This window comes from Lipotes vexillifer, unplaced genomic scaffold, assembly GCF_000442215.2.
Source record: "Lipotes vexillifer unplaced genomic scaffold, Lipotes_vexillifer_v1.1 scaffold231, whole genome shotgun sequence".
In the NCBI taxonomy this organism is placed as follows: Eukaryota; Metazoa; Chordata; class Mammalia; order Artiodactyla; family Lipotidae; genus Lipotes; species Lipotes vexillifer.
In genome coordinates, this window is record NW_006791822.1 from 1656337 (window position 1) to 1679519 (window position 23183).

Sequence of the window (23183 nt, forward strand, 5' to 3'; positions counted from 1 at the left end):
CAAAATAATTGAAGGAAAATAATAGAGTAACATTGTAGACCCTTCTGCTGTGAAAATGAACCATCCAAGTAATAAATAAGCTTTTCTGTCTATAGTTGACACGATTTAACAGGGAAAATGTTTAAATTTAAGGAAAGAAAAATTCTTTATATATTTGATTTGATTACATATTTCCATTTCTTTCATTTACATGTTAGGGTTTACTTTTGTTGAGCTGAATCTTTCTGTGATTTCTTCTGTCCTTTGCTGGGTGGGAAGACAAACTGTGACATATTTAATGCTGCTGATCTTTTTTTTTTTTTTTTTTTTTTTTTTTTTTTTTTTTTTTTTTTTTTTTTTCAGAATTACTGGATACAGTTATAAGGACAATTTCACCCTGTGTTGTTGTTGTTGTTGTTTTTAATTTAATTTGGTTTATTTTTTATAAGCAGGTTCTTATTAGTGATCCATTTTATACATATTAGTGTATACATGTCAATCCCAATCTCCCAGTTCATCCCACCACCCCACACCCACTTTCCCCCCTTGGTGTCCATATGTTTGTTCTCTACATCTGTGTCTCTATTTCTGCCCGGCAAACCGGTTCATCTGTACCATTTTTCCAGATTCCACATATATGCGTTAATATACAATATTTGTTTTGCTCTTTCTGACTTATTTCACTCTGTATGACAGTCTCTAGGTCCATCCACGCCTCTACAAATGACCCAATTTCGTTCCTTTTTATGGCTGAGTAATATTCCATTGTATATATGTACAACATCTTTATCCATTCATCTGTCGATGGACCTTTAGGTTGCTTCCATGTCCTGGTTATTGTAAATAGTGCTGCAATGAACATTGGGGTACATGTGTCTTTTTGAATTATGGTTTTCTCTGGATATATGCCCAACATCAGTATACATGTTGAAGTACTAAATTCCAGGGACTGAAAAAGAGAAATGTACTTAGCTAACTGAAAATACACAGTCCACTTCTTGGGAAGCACTGCTAAATGGTCCTGGAGGAAGGTTTTTAGTGAAGCAATAGAAGCATTCTTTCTCTGTTCTCTGGTGAACCCACTAAACCCAGAAAGCACAAATGCAAATTACACTGGTACCAATTTAAAAAGGATATTATTTGTCCCTTACATTGTTTCCCTCTCCTGTTTCATCCCTGGAAGAGCCAAAGGCAGTTTCTTAAGTGGAGAATAAATGAGGAAGAAATAAAGAAGCTAACAGTGTCTCATTTCTTAAATCTATGGCAGACCTTTTAATTCCTAATACTTTAAAGTGTATCTCTTAAAAACAAGGACATTCTTTTACATCATAGTACAATGATCAAAATAGGAAATTACTTGGTACAATATTATTATCTAATCTATAAACCTTATTTGAAAATTCCATCAGTTGTCTCACTAGTCACCTTTATAGCAAAATAATGTATATACTTATTCCTGGTCCAACATTCAATGCAAAATCACAAATTACATTTATAGGTCATTTATATTTAGATGTCTTTAACCTGGAAAAGTCTTCCATGATCTTACCTGATCTTGACATGTCTGATGAGTTTGAACCAGACTGCTTGTAAACTATCTCTTATTGTGTGTGTTTGTTTTGAGGTTTTCTTATGATTAGATTCAGGATCTGCATTTTTGGCAAGAGTATCCCAAAAGTGATATGTGTCCTTTTCAGTGAATGATATCAGGAAGCACCTCACATTGTCTCATTACTGGGTGACTTTTATCACTTGCTTAGGTGATATCTACCAGATTCGTGCACTGTAAGGTTGTTATAACTCTTCATACTTAATAAATATTTTGTGGGGAAATTCTATGCGATGGTAAATATCCTGTTTCCTATCACAAGTTCATCTACTATAGTTCACCCACATAATTCCTACCTAAACAAATATTATGATAGTAATGTCTGGGAAATGGTAATTTTATAATTCTATCATTTCTTCTATGTTTATTGAAATTCTACTGTTAAGTAAGCATTTCCTTTCTCTCCATTTATTTATTATATTCATTTATATTGCATGGACCCTTGAATCCTAATTTACTCTATGGGTTATGATCTACCAGTATCACTATTTTTTGATGCCTACATTCTCCCAGATTTGGTCAGTAGAAACTACTTCCAGGTCACTCCTATGTTGTTTTCCCACCATTCGCTGAGTCCTCTGTTTCCTTCTGGTTCTAAGCTGATCTTTATATGTTCTTTCCACCAATTCAAGACTCAAATCATTTGTTTGAGAACACAGGTTGCTTTTATTGGAAAATCATATTTAGAAATCAAGATCTGGGTGACAGGTGTGCTCACTGTAACTGCAGTGTTTTGCTTCTAGACCTAAGCACAGACAATGTTATGAAATACACACACACACACACACACACACACACACACACACACACACACAAACCTCCACATAGATCTTTACACTAGTCTATTCATAATTGCCAAAAATTGGAATCAACTAAATTGCCCTTCAATAAGTTGATGGTTGAAAAAAAAAAAGTGTTATTCAGCAATAAAAATAAATGAGCTATCAAGCTATAAAGACATAGAGGAAACTTAAATGCATATTACTAAGTGAAAGAAGCCAGTCTTAAAAATTATACATAATATATGATTCTATTTATATGATATTCTGGAAAAGGCAAAACTATAAAGACAGTAACAAGGTTAGTTTTGCCAGGGGTGTAAGGGAGGAGAGGATGAATAGGTGGAGTATAGCGCATTTTTTAGGGCTTATATGGGAAATCTATTTTTTACAAAATTTTATTCTGTAACCCTACAACTGATTTTTATATAACCACCATGGCCTATGGCAGCCTGTCTGATCTCAGCGCCCACCATGGCCTATGGCAGCCTGTCTGATCTCAACGCCCACCATGGCCTATGGCAGCCTGTCTGATCTCAACGCCCACCATGGCCTATGGCAGCCTGTCTGATCTTAACGCCCACCATTGTTTTGGTGCTCCTTCTGTTCCAGCCTCATGACCTTCTTGCTGTTCTTAATTTGTTTCCAACTCAGGGCCTTTCTGTTTGCCCTTTACTTGCTGTTCCCTCTAGCCTGGAACCACGCTTTCCTGAGCTCTCCCCTGGCCTGTGCCCTCCCTTCATTTAGGACTCTTTTCAGGTCATCTCATCAGAGAGGCTTTGCCTGACCAGCTCATCTGGAAGAACCCTTCTCCCCTCACTCTGCATCCTCCTCTTATGCTTTAGTTGTCTTCATAGCACTTACCTTTACCTGAAGTTGTATTCTGTGCTTGTTTGCTCTTAAGTGCTGTGAGGTCAGGCTTCATCTGTCTGTCTTGTTCACTGAAAGATTCCCAGTGCATTAGCAGTACTTGGCACCATGGTAGGGACTCAATCAGTATTTGTTCAGTGAATGAATGATTGTCCAAATGTATCATGAAAATACGTACCTTATTAGGCTAGTTGTGCTTTACTTTATAAAATTTTGGAGGTCTGGAGTTTGTTTTTTCCCACTCCAAGTCAGTGAAGGTATAGTGTTTATATTTGTGTTACTTGGTGTTAGAGATGTGGAGTGCTAATCACTCATTGCCTCCCCCCCTCCTCTCCTCGATTCCAATTGAATATAAACACAAAATGAACATTGGGTAGAGATTGGTATATGCTTTATTAAACTGAGCAAGTGCCCAGTACCCTACAATGCAGAGGTTTTGAGAAGCTAGATTCGAAGCAACTTGGATTCAAGAATGCCCAGTGGAGCACTTGCTCCTTTGGCAGTTGCCCTCCTCCCTTGATTGAGAGTTGAGTAAATCTGACCCGGGAGGGTTTATGGCAAGAAACAAAAAACAGATAGCCCACCGTCGTTCTCAGCAAGACATGAGCAGGCCATGAAAAGACAAAATTGAACTTGTTTTATTCATCCACTAGTTAAAAATGTGAATTGTGGCCCAGGGGATGTCAGATTCCACTGGTTAGACTAGCAAATTCTCCGCATATGGAAATGATTCCATAGGCAGGTGGAAAGAGAAATTGAAAGGATTTATCCAGCTCCACCCCTCCCACTTGGGGAACCAAGCAGCCCTGCCGTCTTGGGTGGAAAGAAAGGGGATGGTTTGCAATTATAGTTATCCCCTGAACAATTGCATTTGTGACACATATATTAAAATACACCTACAAATAAATAATCTTGACCAGAAAAGAGCTATCAACACAGGATGTTTCTGAGAGTTGATTGAAATTGTGAGTCATCTAGACATCTGCCAAATTAAAGTAGGCTCTGTTTGTACATATGTTTAAAGGGAAGAACGGATGTTAATCCAGCATCTATTCAACACCTGTTAATAAGAAAGGTAATACTTATGAAAAAATATCATGTTATTTTTAGTATGGGTAATCTATTTAGTATGGTTAATATTAACTTCAAGTATAAATTCAGGAGCTTTTACGTTTCAGGTTCGTGGGAGTAAGGGAGAAGTTCTGTACATTTTGGATGCTACCAACCCACGGCACTCCAACTGGCTTCGCTTTGTTCACGAGGCACCATCTCAGGAGCAGAAGAACTTGGCTGCCATTCAAGTGAGCTTATTTGCTTCTTATTTGTACTGTGTACTGGGAGGGGAATGAACTAATTTATAACTGTACTCCCTGTTTTAAATTTATTTCCCAATGACCTGCTTCAAATAACAGTAACTAACTCATAAAAGCAGAGAAATCTCATCTCGGCAGCATGTGCAGGAAAGGGCAAGCCTAGCTGTAAATTGACACCAGATCACTCACTTTATGAGAATCCTTGAGGGAATGAATTACATGGGCTGATATTGTCCTTGGCGGATTCTGCTTTCAAGTACTTTTAATTCACTCAGTGAATGTTTATTGATAGTTTTTCTGTTTGATGGTTTATTTGGCTCATAGCACCATATTCTGTGATATTGTTTGGGAAAGCCTTCATGGAGAAAGTTTATTTGGGTATATCCCTATGACTGTACTCTGAGCTCCTTGAGGGTATTGTATTACTCAGGGTTTTCAGAGAAACAGAACCAATAGGATCTATGTATCTATATCTGTATATCTATATCTATGATGTATAGCTCTCTATCTGTCCGTCCGTCCATCCATCCATCCAGAGAGAGAAAGAGACTGAGAAAGAGGCTCATTGTAAGGAATTGGAGGCTGGCAAGTCCAAAATCTGCAGAGCCGATGTCCCACTTTGAGTCCAGAGGCAACAGGCTGCTGTAGAACAAGGAACAGCTGAGGGATGGTCGAGTTCAAGTCTGATGACTGGAAGGCTGCTGTGGAATCAGCAAGAGCTAATGTCCCGCTTGAAAGGCTGTCGGCCTGAAGGGTGGATATTCCAGTTTAAAGGCCACCACGCAAAAGAATTCTCTTTTACTTGGGGGGAAGGAGACCCTTTTGTTCTTTTCAGGACTTCAGCTGATTGGCCGAGACCCACCTACATTGTGGAGGGTAATCTACTTTACTCAGATTCATGCATTAAAATGTTAATCTCATTCAAAAGCACCCTCACAGAAAAACCCAGAGTAATGTTTGAAAGACTGTCTGGGTGCCCTGTGGCCCAGTCAAGCTGGCACATAAAATGAACTCTGCCAGGTGGGATCAATGTTTTCCTGAATTCTGTATCCCTATATCTTAGTATAGTGCTACACACAACATTAGTCTCTTAATACAAACTGTGAGTTGAACTTCGGTGATCCCTCGGTGGAAATTAAGGGAAGAAGAGAAAAGGTCAAGGCAAGGAGTTTTTAGAGGGGCTCTATAATTAAAACTCACTGGACAGATCATTCAGAGAATAAAGAAACATTACATTCTGTTGGGGAGTTAACTTATCACATGTGAAAACTCAGCTCCTGAATCCTAAACTGCAGAAGAGGAAGCAAAGCTATGGTTGGCAGAAGCAAGAGGGAAGGGAAAAAAATAAGGGAACTAACAGTTCTTTGAGTATTTACCCGTGTGCACTATTCTAGAAGCTTCATATATATTATGTCATTTATTCAAAACTCTGAGCGCTTATGCTGATTTCACTCAATTCCAAGTCTAAACCCAACAGGGGCAAAAGGGGGAAAAATGCACAGAATTAGGTTTTAAAGTAACCAGAAAACACAGTCATTTAGAATATTTCATTTCCTGATGTTGTTAGCTAACTAGATTTCTTCAGTAAAAATAAGTAGTGGGTCACCAGTGTGATCACTGTTGCTTTTTGTATGGATAAATGAGTGATGACTTAGCAAAGGGCCACGTGGGGGATGGAAAATAGGATCTTTTGGCAGCCAGCTGTATTCAAGCCACTTTTTAGATTGTTCATGACATGTGTTGATCCAGTCACACGGTTAAGTTGATCTCTTTTTTTTTTTAATTTGTAGACATTATTTTTTTCAAGTATTTTATATTTTTTTATGGTTTTCTGAGGCATACTCATCTCACAGGATCTTCAATTATATCCTAATTTTAATTTACAGACTCAGTTTAAGTGTTTCTTTGTAAATGTTCACAATATCAAAATTGCCTGTAGAACCATGAAACCTAATTTAGGCAAACCCATATGTTTTATAGGTTCTTCATTATTGTGTTTTAGAGAATATTATTCTGTTTAAACTAGATTCTTTTCTTCTTATGCTTAAATAATTATTTTAAGCTGTTCTCAAATTCCTTTTTGGGCATTTCTTCCTATTGGCTGTTATTTCTGTAGCATCAGTAGCTCTCTCCATTTGCCCAAACTTTCAAGGTATAATATGCTCAGCTTTGAGTTTTGCCCCAGAATCTCTCAGGTTTATCCTTGTTGAAGAGTTCCCTTCAGCTGTACATTTTGCTTATACTGAATTCTTTAGTTAACGGATTACTGTCAGTAAGTATTTGTCTCCATCTTTCGCTACCCACATTTGCTACTCTATGCCCTGTTTATTTCATCATATTGTAGCCACCTACACTTCTCTCCTTTTTGGTAACCATGATTTCTAAGACTTACACAGTTTTCATGTTAATTCGGCGTATTCAGTGCAGTACTTTTCTTCCTCTATTTCAGCTGTGTTTCTTTCCTTGAAAGCAAATAGGAATCTACAAAAGATGACTATTGCAACTTTGGTACTCCAAGATGTTATTGCTTGACTTGCTAATAGGGGGTGAAGTGGGAGTGGGATTAGAGTAGGACTCATAAACTAGCTGGAGGCTATGTGAAGTTTCCCACTTGAATTTAATTAGAATCTATGACTGTTCAGAGGCCACTGTGAGAGTCTTTGGGTGCAGAAGTGATGACAGTGCCTTTAATTCCTTTTAACATGGTTTTGGCCTTTCCTAAGCAGGGGTTGAGTGCAGTGCCACCATGTTTCTTGCCATGGAGCACAGTATGGATCTTTGCTAGCTCCCTTGAGGTAACGTCTTTCTTACTTGAACAGTAGCTGGAGAAGTGGATTGCTCAGGGTTCAAAATCACATCTGAGCTAGAGGCAGAGAGCTTAATATTTGGGTCACATGGCTGACAGTGATATCATCCTTCTGATTAGTTGGGATTATCTCCTGAGGACTGCGTTCCAGAAACACTGAATTGGTAAGAGAAGATCATAATGTTTCCTGCAAAGCATTATGAATCACTTGCATTCCAAATTGCATCTGAAATTTAGGGTATTCAGGAAATTTTTTATTTGAGCTGTGTGTCCCAGGAGTGAAGTAAATGAGAAACATTTGTGGCTATGTGGCTTGCTTGGTGGAAAACGTCAATACTTGGTCCAGTTGTTTTGGACAAGGGATTAAGAATTCGAGGTCTGTTTTGGCAGATGATGGGAACTCTTTTTTGGAGACTCAGTTATACTTCTAGTTTTGCAATTTATTTGATTTTGGAAGACTTGCTTTGGAAATGATGATTTAAATATCTGAATTACTGAAGAAGGGTCTCATAGGCTAACAATTCCTCCCACATGCGCACATTTCAGAATAATCAGTTGAACTGGATGTTCAGACCCATGAAAACTATTTCCAACTAAACCAGAAAATTCTAAACATGAAAGATTTGGCTTAAAATGAACCAAGAGAATTCTTAAGCTCCGTAAGAAACGGGTGATTCTTATTAAATGCTAATTTTATTATACTAAAGGAAAAAAATATGTAATATTTGAAAAGTAATTGAACTACTTAGTGTTTTGCAGGCTTTTGAAAATTTCTGATCTTTTGGTAGAAAACTATTTGTTTAAATACAGAATTATGTCATTTAAAGTTAAAACTTGGAATTCTTTAGTCATTTGAGAGCTAGAGTATTATATCTCATGTTCTTAAGACATGTGTCCAGACATACCTTTCCTGGGACTTTTCACAGTATATTATCTTATCAACCTAATGAAAGATGGCTTGTTATTCTTAAAAAAAAAAACAAGGAGCATTATGGAAGAATATTTGGGTCTTGGTCTACTACTCCGTGAAGGGTGCCAGGGGACGGGGTGGTCTAACTAAGTCTAGAGGGCACTGGGCTTTGAGCTGAGCTTGTGGTATCAACACAGCTCCACCCTGATTCCGATGTCAGTTTGGTTTCCCCATTACCAGGAAAGCTGTTTTGTTACATATTATTTGCTCTCCTACCTATGCCTTGTGAGAGGATGGACAGTCTTAGACAGTTTATCCCAGTGTCTTTTCTGGCATTTCAGTATGAAGAAGTGGGAGATCAAATGTGGCTCTCCAAGGAGAGCACCAACTTGCGTGTTTTTAGAGCCCCAATAGTACTTTCTCCGTTGTCATCAAGCCACCAAGATCAACAGGCTTATCAAATAGTGTTGTTGCAGAATGGTACCAGCCAAGCAGCCAACCAAAAGAAATATCAAAAGGATTTATCACTTATACCCCAAATTATACATAGTTTCCTCTAATTCTGTTTCTTCCCCATTTCTATTTTTTTCCTATCAGATTTGTACAAATGGTATTTCTACAATATTTTCTAGACTCTGTATGTTACAGAATTGTAAGGTGCAGCTCTCTAGCGATTTTCTTCAATAAAATATCAGTTAAATAACTTGCAGCTCTGTCTTTTAATGGGTTATCTTCCAGTAAGGTACATATTTGTCTTTCACTAGGGTAAAAATTTAAACTAAATTAAAATCACAAGTAATTGGTCCTATGAGGTTTTAAATACCAACCCTACTGTTGCCGTATGTTCCTACAGGGAGTGGGGGAGTTTTATTACTTATCAGTTTATTATTTTCAATAAGGTTGTAGTTTATTGGTAGGGAAAATGAATATGTATAGAGAGATCTTTAAGATATATAGTGGTACCTTGAACGATGAGTTAATCCTTAATAATGATGATGTTGGCAGCTAACCCTTTCTGCATGCTTACTGTATGCCAGTAAATGGTGATATGTATTAAGACCTTAATACTTACTGTGACACTATAATTATCATTTCCCTTTGTCACATGAGGATACTAGCACACAGAGAATCTAAGTGACTTGTCTGAGCCACACAGCCTGTGGGTGGCTGGATAGGATTTGAACCCTGGTGAATTATCTCCCCTGTCTACTCTCTGAACCTCTGTGCTCTAATACCTTAGAGTTGAGATAAATTATAAAGGAGTAAAGTCAGATTTAAAAAACCTTCCAGGGGGAGGGATAAATTGGGAGATTACGATTGACGTGTACACACTGCTATATATAAAATAGTTAACTTATAAGGTCCAACTGCATAGCACAGGGAACGCTACTCAATACTCTGCAATGACCTATATGGGAAAAGAATCTAAAAAAGAGTGGATATATGTATATGTATAACTGATTCACTTTGCTGTACACCTGAGACTATAACACAACATTGTAAATCAACTAACTATACTCCAATAACAATTAAAAAAAAAAACTTCCATATGTCTGAACTTGCTATTTACATATTTTTAAACTGCTGAAAATTTGAAAAACAATTTAATTTTTTAAATATATTTTAAAGTTATTTACATCACATACTCCTTGATCTTTTTTAAGTTCCCCGACTACCCATAATTCATTACAAAGCATTGCACCTTCTCTTCATATAAAGGTGAGGTCTAGGCAATATCTGTCCTGGCCTCTTTTTCCCTTTGGTTCCTTTCTTTTGTCTTAGCTGCTAGCTAATGTGTTAAAAATGAGATAAAGTTAACATTTAGATCTCTTGAAATTAAAAAAAAGTAAAATTTCAGAATCAAAGCATGTCAGGTTGGGTATAGGGGAAATTTTCGAGTAGGTAGGATTTTCTTTGTCTCTCAATCCAGAAACCATACAGGTAGTTTTCTCAACTACCTCCATTGAAGACCATCCTGCTTCCCAGTGTCCTTGTGTCACCCAGCAATAAAGTAGAATAAAGTAGATGTTGTCGCCTTTTGACTCATCCAAAGGTTCTATGAATCACTTTAGAGCTTTATTGGAGCTTGACTTTTGAGCTGTTGTTCTTTGCATTGACAAACATTTATTTCATTTCTTATTTTAAAAATTTTTATTGGAGTATACTTGATTTACAATGTTGTGTTAGTTTTCATATGTACAGCAAAGTGAATCAGTTAGACATATACATGTATCCACTCTTTTTTTTTTTTTAGATTCTTTTCCCATATAGGCCATTACAGAGTATTGAGTGGAATTCCCTGTGCTATACAGCAGGTTCTTATTAGTTATCTATTTTATATATAGTAATGTGTCTATGTCAGTCCCAATCTCCCAATTTATCCTCCCCTACCCCGCCCGCTATCCCCTGGTAACCGTAAGTTTGTCTTCTACATCCATGCCTCTACTTCTGTTTTGTAAATAAGTTCATTTGTACCCTTTTTTTTTTTAAGATTCCACACATAAGTGATATCATATGATATTTTTCAGAACGATTTTTATCTAGCCTATCTTATCTGTATGTATTTGTGGTTACATTAGTTACATATTTGCTGTGTAACAAATTTCGCCCACATTTTAACAGCTTAAAACAACAAACATTTATTATTATTTATTATTATTTATTATGACCCTTTTCTGAGGGTCAGGAATTCAGGAGCAACTTAGCTGGGTGGTTCTGGAGTTCTGGCTCCGGGACTGTCACGAGGTTGCAGTCAGGTAGTCAGCTGGGGCTGTTTGGTCTTGGGAGACTTGATTAGATTCCACTTCCAAGTTCACTCACATAGCTATCAGCAGGAGGCTTCAGTTCTTCACAGTGTAAACCTTCCCTAGGACTCCTCACGACAGAGAGAAACAGCTTGCTTCTCTGAGAGTGATGTGAGAGAGAGAAAGCAGCAGTCTTCTATAACCTAATTTTGGAAATGACCTACCATACCATCATTTCTGTACGATGCTGTTAGACACACAGACACAGACCAGCATGGCACAACAGTGCAGGATGAGACTTCACAGGAATGTGGATACCAGGAGGTGGGTCATCACTGGAGGCTGTCTTCAAGGCTGGCTACAGCAATGATCAGTGGGGGGAATGGGCTTTATGGAAGGATGGGGTAAGGTTAGAATCAATGACAAAACGAGGCCTTGATATAGAATCAGAAGGAATGCAGAACCCAGCCCAGTTTGGATACTGTTAAGGAAAAGCCATTTTAAGCAGTAGGTTCCTGACCCTTAACCTCACTGGCTGGGCAACTTATTTAACTCGTTCAATCAGCCGATAGCTCCCAAGCATCTGCTGTGTGCCAGGGCCTGTGCTCAACACTGGAGATATTATAGTTAAAAAGATGATCTAGTTCCTGTTTCCATAGCAATAAAAATAATCTTTAAAACTCTTTTCCTCTTTGTGAATTAGTGGTAATAATACCTACCTCACTGGATTTTTGTGAGGATTATATTAAATGAGATAACGTATGCAAAACCCCTGTCCCCTCTATGTGCCAATATATGTTAGCAAGTATTTGCATTATCACTACCCCTGCCATGTCTACAGTTGTTGTCTTTATAGTTTTGTCTCTATGTAAAGCAGAATGAAATCTGTTTTATTTCCTCTAAATTCCTCTCAAGGTAGCTAATATAATTCTAAGCATGTAGAAGACGTCTCAGTAAATATTCACCACTGACAGGACAACCTGCTGGATGGAATGATGGAACCATAAGGGGGCCCGCCCCTGACTGTGGCTGCAGATGCCTGGATCCCGGCTCTGGGCACCTCGGTTGTTGAATGCACAGGGACACACGCGTCTGCTAAGGCCACTTGACCACTGTTTACCGTGACTCTGCTGGCTGTGGCTGTGTGGCCTGTCTTCCCTCTGGAAAGATAATTAGGACTTTATAGACGCAAGAAACGTCCTGACGTAGAAGATGTCTTGTGCTGTGCAGAGACCTTTACTAGATACAGTGGCTTGGCAACCGTAGAGATAGGTTTGGGATCATTATAATGTTTGTGCTAAGCCCCTTTTCAGCTTTTTTAAAGAAGCAGGTTTTCTGCAGGTTGGTTGTTTCCTAAAGAACATGTCTACATTCTGCCTGCTCTCAGCTGTCTTTCAGTGAATGCTGGATACTAGTGGGGAGCATCCCTAGAAATCACTTAAAAGGCTCATAATTTTGTAACCCAGCAAAGCATTAACCAAAAGGAAGCCAGAGGGCTGAAGAGTGTGTGTTTCCTAATTGATTTGGGGCCTTTGGTAACAGGGTGTTAGAGATAGTGAATGTATGAAATAGAATTGAAAATAGAAATTCTGTGAAATGTTTCTTTGTGGAGGAAAAGGTGCTGAGTCTTTTAATATTTAATTTAAATTTATTATTATTATTCATTTAGAATTAAATTCTATTTAATATTGGATTTAAAACTTAAAATTTAAAGCTTAAAAAATATTTAATTAAAAATATTCCCTACAGCACCAGAGCAGAAACCCAAACCACGCAGTAATATCGGTGGTCTCACTTAGAGAACTGATTTATTTACCTATGAATTTCTGTCACTAGTCTTAGTTCCTCAAGAACAGGCTGTGTCAGTTTTGTTTGTTTTCACACTGCCCACCCTGCATGGATGCGTCTAGTGGGGCCCAGTGGGTGCTTGCTCACGTAACTCCTCCCTACACCACCAGAGCAGAAACCCAAACCACGTAGTAATATCGATGGTCTCACTTAGAGAACTGATTTATTTACCTATGAATTTCTGTCACTAGTCTTAGTTCCTCAAGAACAGGCTGTGTCAGTTTTGTTTGTTTTCACACTGCCCACCCTGCATGGATGCGTCTAGTGGGGCCCAGTGGGTGCTTGCTCACGTAACTCCTCTGCTGACTTTTTCCGGAACTGGTACACCTAGTTGCACGCGCCTTGTCAACTTGGAAAACCGTTATGTCTATTTCCTTTGAAATGACCGAGAGCAAATGCTTCCACTTGAACTCTGGCCTGCAGTTTGCGTGCATGTGAGTATTTGGTCTGGCAGTGACACTTTCACTCTGTCCCTGCTGAGTATATATGGTACATGTGTACACATCTCAGTCTACAGTGTAGGCATTTTTATCTCTTAGCCAGACGACTGTGCGGCCAATAGCACCTCATCATTATGTCAAGTCCTTTTACAGACATAACCACAGACAATCCGAGTCTTAAATTCAGACACTCTGTTGAGTAATAGTTAGACAGTCCAGTCTGGACTAACTCAGAAACCTGGGATATAGAGGAATGAAATAGCAAAGGTTAATGGGACGGGAGGTCTTTGCTGTGAAGTGGTAGGGTTCTTTCAAATCACACTTAACAAATGTAATAATGAAAGATTGGTATTTGAGAATTAATCAACATTGCATTAAATACACTGGAACCAGCCTATGCCATTACAAAGTTTAAGAAGAGGTATGGTAGAAATTAAAAAGTAGAAAGTTTAAAATCTTTTAGTTGCTAAAAAATATAGTGAAAAGAAGAGACAGTTGTTATTGATGCAGTGAAGCAAACAACATGAATACTCCATTTATCAGAGGAAGAAATTAAACTAATAAATATATATATTATATACATATTACATATATATTATATATGAAATTTATTTTTAAGTGTTAAAACTAAAATCTAGACACCTGAAATTAAGTACACATACCACTTGTTGCCAGGCAAGATTTTGTGTGTGAACATAAGGAAATGATTTGTTTTTGTTTTTCAAAATTGGAGATATATTTTATGATGTGTTTTAGATTTAGTTTTTAATGATTGGTATTAAAATAGGTAATAAACTGCAAAGTGCAATCAATGTAATGCATATAACAGAAAACACTAGAATTAGCCACATTTATTTATTTATCAGTGACAGTTGCGTTTTCTATGGAAATTTCTATTTAGAGAAAACGACTCTATCCATTTCATGAACAGATTCCCATAAAAGGTTCAGCCACTGCTAGGCAATAAAAAGTAAAATGTGAAGTTCCACATTCCATCATTGAACTAATAAAATATTCAAAAGAAGGTGTACAATTTCTCTTACAATTTATGCATCTTTCAATTAATGTAAGCTGCACAACCAAGTTACACTGTATTCAGCTAAGTATGTTAAATTCAAGATTTTGAGGAAACTGGCTCGTAAAGCCTTAGGAGAAATGTTACCTTAGAACCGAATCTAATCATCCATAACTGTGTCTTAGTCCTCTTTGGAAATCTCACATGATTCAAAAAAGACAGGTTGGGGAAAGGAGAAAGGACGACTGCTAACTGGGTTGTAGGCCACTGTCTGTGGTGCTTCATTGCATCAAGAAGGAACAGAGTCCAGTGGAAGAGGAGTTCTGAGCTTGAGTATGGCCTTTCCTTTCACTTGGAACTTTGTTTAACAGGAGTCTAGAAAGTAATTAAATGTATCATTACCATGACTGATTTATGTCAAAACTATACACACTTTTTATTACAGGGTCATCCTTCAGTATCCGTGGGAGATTGGTTCCAGGACCCCTATATATACTGAAATCTGTGGGTGCTTAAAATGGTGTAGTATAGTCAGCTCTGTGTATCCTCAGATGCAGAACCAATGGATGCGGGATACGGAGGGCCTACTGTACTTAATTAAATGGGTAATCAATTGACTAATGTGTCTGTGATTTCTTAAGTTGGTATTTAATGAACATTTTTATTAAATTCACCTCAGTGCGCAGAGATTAAAGCAGCATTTCCTGGTTTCTTTTCCTGTGGTTAAGTAAGTCCTTTGAGATATGGTTGTGTACACTTTATGGTGGTTTACACATCTGTCTGTTCTATTAGTTTTTCAGACAGAAGACAGGAACAAAAAGGCACATGGTCATTCTTGCTGAGAATTTACCCTACTTTTCTTCAAGCAATAGCATGTATAGCCAGCTAGGCTTTTGAGAGCTTTCCCTATGTGACTTAATTCTGTGCCCACTTCTAGACTTTGGAATGTAGTGTGCTTATATGTAGCTTTTATTTTTCTACTTTTTCAGATTTAAAATGCTATTATCAAGCATTTATATGCTTCTATTAAACTTCTATAAATATATACTGCTTTGTTTCAATTCAGTAGGACCAATATCATGTTGTACATAAGGGAGATTCATAATAATCCCTTGAAATACTTTGCAACTTGCTGTCAGGTAACACATATGTTAATGCTCTCTTGATATCATCTAAAACCCATAGGAAACCCCACGATATTTTTACCTCTAGAAAGTCAATCAGTAAGTGAAAACAAAACAAATAAAAACAGATTATCCATGCTTATGAAATGAGATTTCAAACTGTGTGACTTTGGCCCATTATAAAAATTTGTAGAATTTTTGCATCAGCATTATTTCATTTAATTCCAACAGTTACCTGGAAAGTAGTAGTATTATACCCATCTGCAGATGAAAAAGCTGAGCTCAAATTTATAAAGCCTAGAAGTGGTAGAGCAGAGCTTTCTGACCCAGTTAGTCAGACATGCCATTTTGGTATCCAGTTTCTCCCAGAGAGAGAGGGATGCTGAGCCCAATTTTTATCTAGAAGACTCAGAGGAATATACGTACATTTTAAAGCAGTGACAAATATATACTTCAAATAATATTTCTTTTTGTTCACCATGCTGTACATTGTATCCCTAAGACTTATTTCATAACTGGAAGTTCATACCTTTTGACCACCTTTACCCATTTAGTCATTAAATACATTTTTAATAAATGAAATTGCAGAGATGTTTACAATTGACCTATTGCCAAAATTAGTGAAATATGTAACTGTGAGACTTACAGGAGAAATCACAGGCAAACGTTATTTGGGATTGAGTACAGTTGATTTGGGGGTTCAGTAGTCAGGAGTATGCTTCTATAAAAGAATATAAGTAGCCCGTTTTAATGTGTGTAAATACTTGAAAATTAAAAAGATGTTCTAAGAAGATACATTTTTCATTTATTTTGGTGAATGTTAAGAAAATTGATATAAATAATACTTACAGATTCTGCAACTTCTGACATCAAACATGCACACCTACTTACAGCCGCACCTCTTCTCTCTCCTTTCTCCCACATAGAGAAGGGTCCCTCCTCTTTCCTAAGAGCAGGCCTTCCACCCGTGTATCTCCTCTTGGTGAACACTTACAGTGTAGGTTATCCCTTTTCTCCATTTGATATTTACCCGCTCACACTCAACAGGATTCTCTTCATTGGTTTTAAACATCAGGTTTCTCTTTCTATTCAAAGTCTTTCCCTCTTGATTCCATATTCCCTTCCAGCAGGGACCCTTTCTCCTTCCCTGAATTTTCCATATGCCGGGTCTCTGTTTTTCTCACCACCAGTGCCCTCAGCCCACACTGACCAGGCTTCTTCCTCCCTCAGCCTTCCAGTGGTTCTCTCTCAGGTCACCACTGCTCTCCAGGTCACTAAGCCACTCAAGGCTTTTTGCTAGATCTTTGCAGCAGCATTAGGTGTTGCTGACAAGTGCCTCCATCCTGAAACATCTCTTCCTTTGGCTTCTCCGAATCCACCTACCATCCTAGCCAGTCTTTTTCTTTCTTTCGTTTTTTTTTTTGCACCTTATACTTTTTGCCAGCTATTAAATGTCTCAGTCCCTTCCATTGCTTCACACATGCATTTTCCCTTTGCACCATCCTAGCAGTCTTTTTCTTTCTTTCGTTTTTTTTTTGCACCTTATACTTTTTGCCAGCTATTAAATGTCTCAGTCCCTTCCATTGCTTCACACATGCATTTTCCCTTTGCTGGGTTCTTCCTATTTGTGTCCTTGGAATCCAAGCTAAGTTATCACATTACCAGGAAGCCGTCCCTTAACCCTGGAGGAGGTGAGCTCTCTCCGCTACATGCTCCAGTAGCACCGTGTCCCTCTCTGCTCTCACACTTATCAAGTCATTTTCCATTTCTCTGGTGGTTGATTCATGGCAGACTCCACTCCCAGTCTGTAAGGTAGGCACTGTATCTGTTTTATGTCACTACATTATACCTAGTCCTTGCATAGTTCTCGGTACATAAAGTGCTCAAAAAAATCTTTTTTCAAATGAATTACTTACCTCTATCAGAAGTTTCATTTTAGTTAAAATAAAAACTCATATCTAGGTTAATATGTTTTCTTTCACCAGAAGGTATTTCAAATGTACTTTAGTTCTGCATATAGATTCTATTGTAACAGTATAACAAGCATCTTAAATTTAAAGTTTGATTTTATTAGCTAGGGTTCTCCAGGGAAACAATGAATAGGATGTATGTGTGTATATATATAAAGAGATTCCTTATAAGGAACTGGCTTACGTGATTGTGGAGGCTGACAAGTCCCAAGAGCTGCAGGATGAGTCAGCAAGCGGGAGACCAGGGGAAGCTGATGCTGTAGTTCCAGTCTAAGTCTGAAGGTCTGGTAACCAGGATAATCAGTGGTGTAGTTCAAGTCTGAAGGCCCTTAGGCTTGAGACACAGGAAGAGCCGATGTTTCAGCTTGAGTCCAAAGTCGCGAAAAAGCCAATGTCCCACTTTGAAGACAGTCAGGAAATCGCTCTTACTCCCTCACAGGTCAGCCTTTATTCTGTTCAAGCCTTCAACTGATTAGATGAGGCCCACCCACGCTGTGCAGGGCAGTCTACTTTACTCAGTCTGCTGATTCACATGTTAAGGTCATCCAACAACACTCACACTGACACACCCAGAATAATGTTTGACCACATATCTGGAAACCCTGTGGTCCAGCCAAGTTGACACATGAACTATACCATCACATTGATCAAATTAAAAAATATCTTACAGTTTTCTACTTTCAGTCTTTTTTCTGTCACGTCAGCCTGTTGTGGTTGCCTTGTAATTTTCCTCAAATGCTGTAATTCACAGGGCATGTTTAATCTATGCCTAACTTTTCAGTACTTCCATGCGTTGAAGCTGCTTTTTCTGTCTCGTGTTCTGCAACTTTCCTGTAATGCCCAATGTTCTAGCTAGGTTTGTTCTTTTCATAGCGCAAATATACCCTCTGTGATGCTGTGACTTTGCTGATGTCATTCTCCCTACTTTAATAAACCCATTTTATCATGATCTTATCTTGTGCAAAACCCATCCAGCTTGTGAATTTCAAACACTGTTGTGAAATTACCTCCCCAAATTCTATAGCTGCTGCTCTCTGTGCAACTGTCTTGACCCTTTTTGTGCTTTATTGTAATTTAACCATTTTGTTCTGTTTCCACTGAGAGCATTTAAAGTGCTTCAGGACAGGAACAAATATGGTTATTCTTGTGAGTGTGAGTGTTCTGCAGTACTGTGCACATTATTTGCTACAATAAATGTGTTGAATGAATATTCAGTTTCTTTAACAGGTTTTTGAATTAACTCTAGGTATGTTGAGTGGGGTATGCTTGGCCTGACTCTGGTCTTCTTTCTAGGGAGCACATCTGCTTGTCTAATTTGTTCCCTTATTTCCAGTTGGTTGCAGTATTCCCAAGTGTTGGCTAACTTTTGAATTCTTAAGAATTTGTTAGGGTTGGGAAATGGATTCTAGAACCCTTTTTGTAGTGAGTTTCACTTCCCTGAGTGACATTCTTGTTTTTACTGTCTTATTAATTCAAAAGGAAATTGCATTTGTTTCCCTCTTACTTAGTTCAATTCAGCAGATCCTTTGTTGACACCCTTCCATGAGCAAGGTGTTGCATCAGTATTGAGATTCATACAAAGAGGAATATACTAGAGTGCCTGCCCTCAGGGAGCTGGGAGTCTTTGGGGAAGGGAGGAGACAGGAGAAGTGAGTGTGCTTAGCTAACGCTTATGCAGTTTAGAATGATGACTGTTTGGTGAATGATAATTTATATATAATACAGGTAAATAGACCCTTCCCTGTGTACTTTACAGCCCAGTTGGGGATACAGCTAAATAAATACAGATCAAGGGTAAATACTTTGAGAGGACCAGCCAGATGGTTAGGGAGGAACGTTTGGGGGACTTATAGCTCTGGCTTGCTTATATAATAATTTGGGTGAGACCCTGTTTTCTGATGTGATATGGACCAGTACTTGGTCAATTAATAGAAAAAATTATCATAGAATTGATATTTCAACCATTGCATTTTAACTTGTTTTAGAAATATACATTTATTTGCCAGGTTTTTGATCTGTGACCGAATTCTTTTTGATTCTGCGTTTAGGTTCTTTCACTAGAGTTTGCTACTGTATTTTTTTTCATAACCACTCTGTATAGTATCCAGTTTTACTAAAAGACACAAAGGTAAGGCTGTAAAAAAGCTTTCAAATTACACAAAGCAAAGCAATTATAAAAGATGGGAGGAAATCATAAAAATAGAAGGATTCTACACTCAGGTAGCTTTGCAAGTCTTTCCAAAACCTTCAGTTGATCTTCTTAGAAACTATTGAATTTTTTCTGACTCATATATTTTTGCTTTATGTAGTGTTTAGCTAAGTTACATAATTACAGTAACTTGTACCAGTGGCATAAACCGGTGTGGGAACAAACACAGCTGACCCTTGGGACTCAAGCAAGCAAGTCAAGTGATGAGGACAGGTGTGTGCAGGCAAACCAGGCAGCAGGCTGCTGACTGAGAGGATGTGGCCTTGGCCGTCATTCGGCAGATTTTAGGATATGCAGAGTGTCAGGTAAATCTGGGAATCAGTTAATTGAAGGTCAGTTAAAAGCATTTCCAGGGCTTCCCTGGTGGCGCAGTGGCTGAGAGTCCGCCTGCCGATGCAGGGGACACGGGTTCGTGCCCCGGTCCGGGAAGATCCCACATGCCGCTGAGCGGCTTGGCCAGTGAGCCATGGCCGCTGAGCCTGCGCGTCCGGAGCCTGTGCTCCGCAACGGGAGAGGCCACAACAGTGAGAAGCATTTCCAATATAAAATAGAGCAAAAAAGGGAATGAAATGTTCCCATTTGCAGCAACATGGTGGACTTGGGTGGCATTATGCTAAGTGAAATAAGTCAGACAGAGAAAGACAAATACTGCATGTTATCACTTATATGTGGAATCAGAAAAAACCACAACAAACTAGTGAATATAACAAAAAAGAAGCAAACTCAACAGATAAACCACAAACCTAGTGTTTACCAGTGGGGAGAGAAGGGGAGGGGTGGGGGAGTAGGAAGTATAAACTATTGGGTATAAGATCGGCTCCAGTATGTATTGTACAACATGGGAAATATAGCCAATATTTTATAACTGTAAATGGAAAGTAACCTTTAACCATTGTATATAAAAAATAGAGCAACTGTACTGTAGGAACACAATATGCCTTCTAATCCCTTGTACGTAAAATAGCTACCCTATTCTCCATAGCATTATCTTATTCTAGAATTTTTTGGCCTGTCAATATTGATAACTTACCTTTAAATAAAGTAGCTGAGGTATAGTAGTTTTTTTTTTTTTCTGTGAAAAGCCAGTTTCTTAGGACCACATCACTTCTTTTCTATATAGCAAATTTTTCTTTTTTTTCTTCTCATCTTTTCTCTTGACTTTTTTTCTCTATGATGTCAGATTTGTTTCTTATGATGCTTCAGACATTACTATCTTTGCTTGAACTCCTCAAAGAAAGATACGTATATGTGTTAGTGATTTGTAATTGATATTCTTTGCTTATAGATTTGATTTTTTGTTTCATATAGTATCCCGTTCCTAGGAATCATATTAAATTTTTTTCTTGCTATGTGGGTAATTATGAGTTGTGATTAGAAAAGAGACAATTTTATTTGCATTTGTCTTCATTTTTCTTATAGGAACTTTAATGCACTTTAAACATGAAATTAGCTTATCCTGCACTATTCACTGTTTTAAATACTATTTTCCTTGATTGCAAGATGTTTTCTTCTTACACTCAAAATAATTTTTAAAAATGTTATTTTGCTTAAATTATTGTATCAGTCAACTTTTGCCAAGAAGCCTGCTCTAACAAACAACCCTAAACTCTTAGTGGTTTATAGCAATGAAGATTTATTTCTTGTGCACACAAGTATGGGCTGCTGGAAGCTGCGATTCTATCCACAGCTCCATTCCACTTGCTGTCTGAAGGAACAGCCCTTATCAGGGACATGCATTTTCCTGACAGAGGGGAAAGAGCAGTGACCCAAACATGTGATGGCTCTGAAAGCTTTCCCTTGGACATGGTTCACTTTGCTTCTAATCACATTTCATGGGTCAGTGCAAGTCACCTGGTCAAACCTGATACAGCATGCCCCCCACCTGCAGCACTCTGAGCCACATGGCTGCTTAGCACCGTCCTCCTACTGGGAGGGGAGTGGTGAATAAATTGGAATGCTATGATCTGTCATAGTTATGTCTCATTTTAAGGATTTTGGTTTTATTGTTAGTTCAAAATTAACAGATACAGTCGGTGAACTTTGCTGCGGAAATGATTTTTTTTTCCTGATTTTTTTAGTTTTGTGTATGGAGCTCTATAGAAATGATGTTGAGACTGATTCAGGGTTTTAGTAGGGAAAAGTTAAGTGACAGGATATTAAATATGGAATTTTTACTATTTCATCATTTTTTCTTTTCTGCACCTTCGTCACTCGTCTCCTACTTCTGTTGATTATTGAGTCGAAGTCCAAACTTCCCCCGCCCCACACTGGTATAGATTGTTTGAATTTGTGAGACCAAGAATTGTTTTGAAGAAACTTCCTTTTGTGCTGATTACCCATTAGTCGTTTTAGCTAGATAATCTGGATTTTCGCAGCTTACTACCTTTTCAGTACAGTGAATTGGGCCTTTGCCAATTTAAAAATCGTAGTTTTTCTTACATAGTCCACATGTGGACAGCAGTCTGCCAACAAATAAACAAATACCAAGTTAAGTTACAGACAGATGCAGCTGAAATACCAAGTCACCCATGGCCTCTTCTGGAGTTATGTTTATTTGCACACAGTGAAGATTAGTATTTCTTTGCAAAACAAGAGACAGTTACTTTTGCTGTTTAGAAATAGCAGAACTGAACCTCAGATGCGTGAGTTCAGGAAATCTATCCTAGCGAGGTGTGGTACTTCAGAAGGGACGATGGGCAAATTGTCAGAGATGGTTGAGGTTTATACATAATGTCGGATGTCGAAGGGAGATAGGAAATTTAGTTACATCTCCTAGATATCCAGGAGTAAATGTTTTGAGATAGTGGTAGAATCAGAAAGGATTAGACTGGAAGGCATGTTTAGTTTATTTGGTCCTAACTGTGGTCACAGTACAGAAGCAGTCACATTGACAAAATCTTACCAAGTGATGGCTTACATTATCTGATGTAATTTCCAAGGAGGGGCCCTCTGACCTCACAAGGGTGTATATTCCAGCTTTTCCTTGACAGCCCAGTTAAATGGGTCTCTCCATTCCATTCCTTCCGGTAGAGTGAGGCCCGAGAGGAAAAGCCATGATCACATCAGCAGGTAGGTGTACTTTTCCCTTCATATTCATTAACTCGGTTCTCATGAAGATGAGTTTATTTCACTTGTGCTTGAATCCAGCTCTGGAAGGAATGCGAGAATAAAGTTCACCTCGGTAATTTTCCAGAGGTGATAGGAGACTTGCCTAAGGGGAAAGAGCCCAAGAGTGGGAAAGCCAAAGCTGTCTTTTGACGGGGTATTATTTTTTTCTGCTTTATGGTTGAGGAAGCTGAGGCCCACAGGGATAAGGGAGATGCCCGCATAGCCGGAGAGTGGCAGAATAGTATCAGTTCCTAGACCCCACTATCCTCGGCCTCCTCCCCAGGCCTGGGTTCTTGCTCTGGAACGGGGGCTGGGATTCCTTTGCCCACGGACTGATTCCTGTGGTGGAACTTCCCAGTCAGTGTGCTAAGGTACCCTGGTAAGCGAAGAATAGGTTCCTAGTGTGGTATGAGATATTGGTATAGATGATAGTTTTTTTTTTTTTTTTTTTTTTTTTTT

At 38.3% G+C, this 23183-nt stretch overlaps 1 protein-coding gene across 1 annotated transcript in view; it reads left to right on the plus strand.

The window, feature by feature from the left end:
- Positions 1–23183, plus strand: part of PRDM5 (PR/SET domain 5) — a 201615-nt gene that overhangs the window by 62074 nt on the left and 116358 nt on the right. The window contains exon 3 of the mRNA XM_007464843.1: positions 4416–4538. Coding sequence (XP_007464905.1) covers positions 4416–4538 — 123 coding nt within the window. The remainder of the gene's footprint in view (positions 1–4415; positions 4539–23183) is intronic.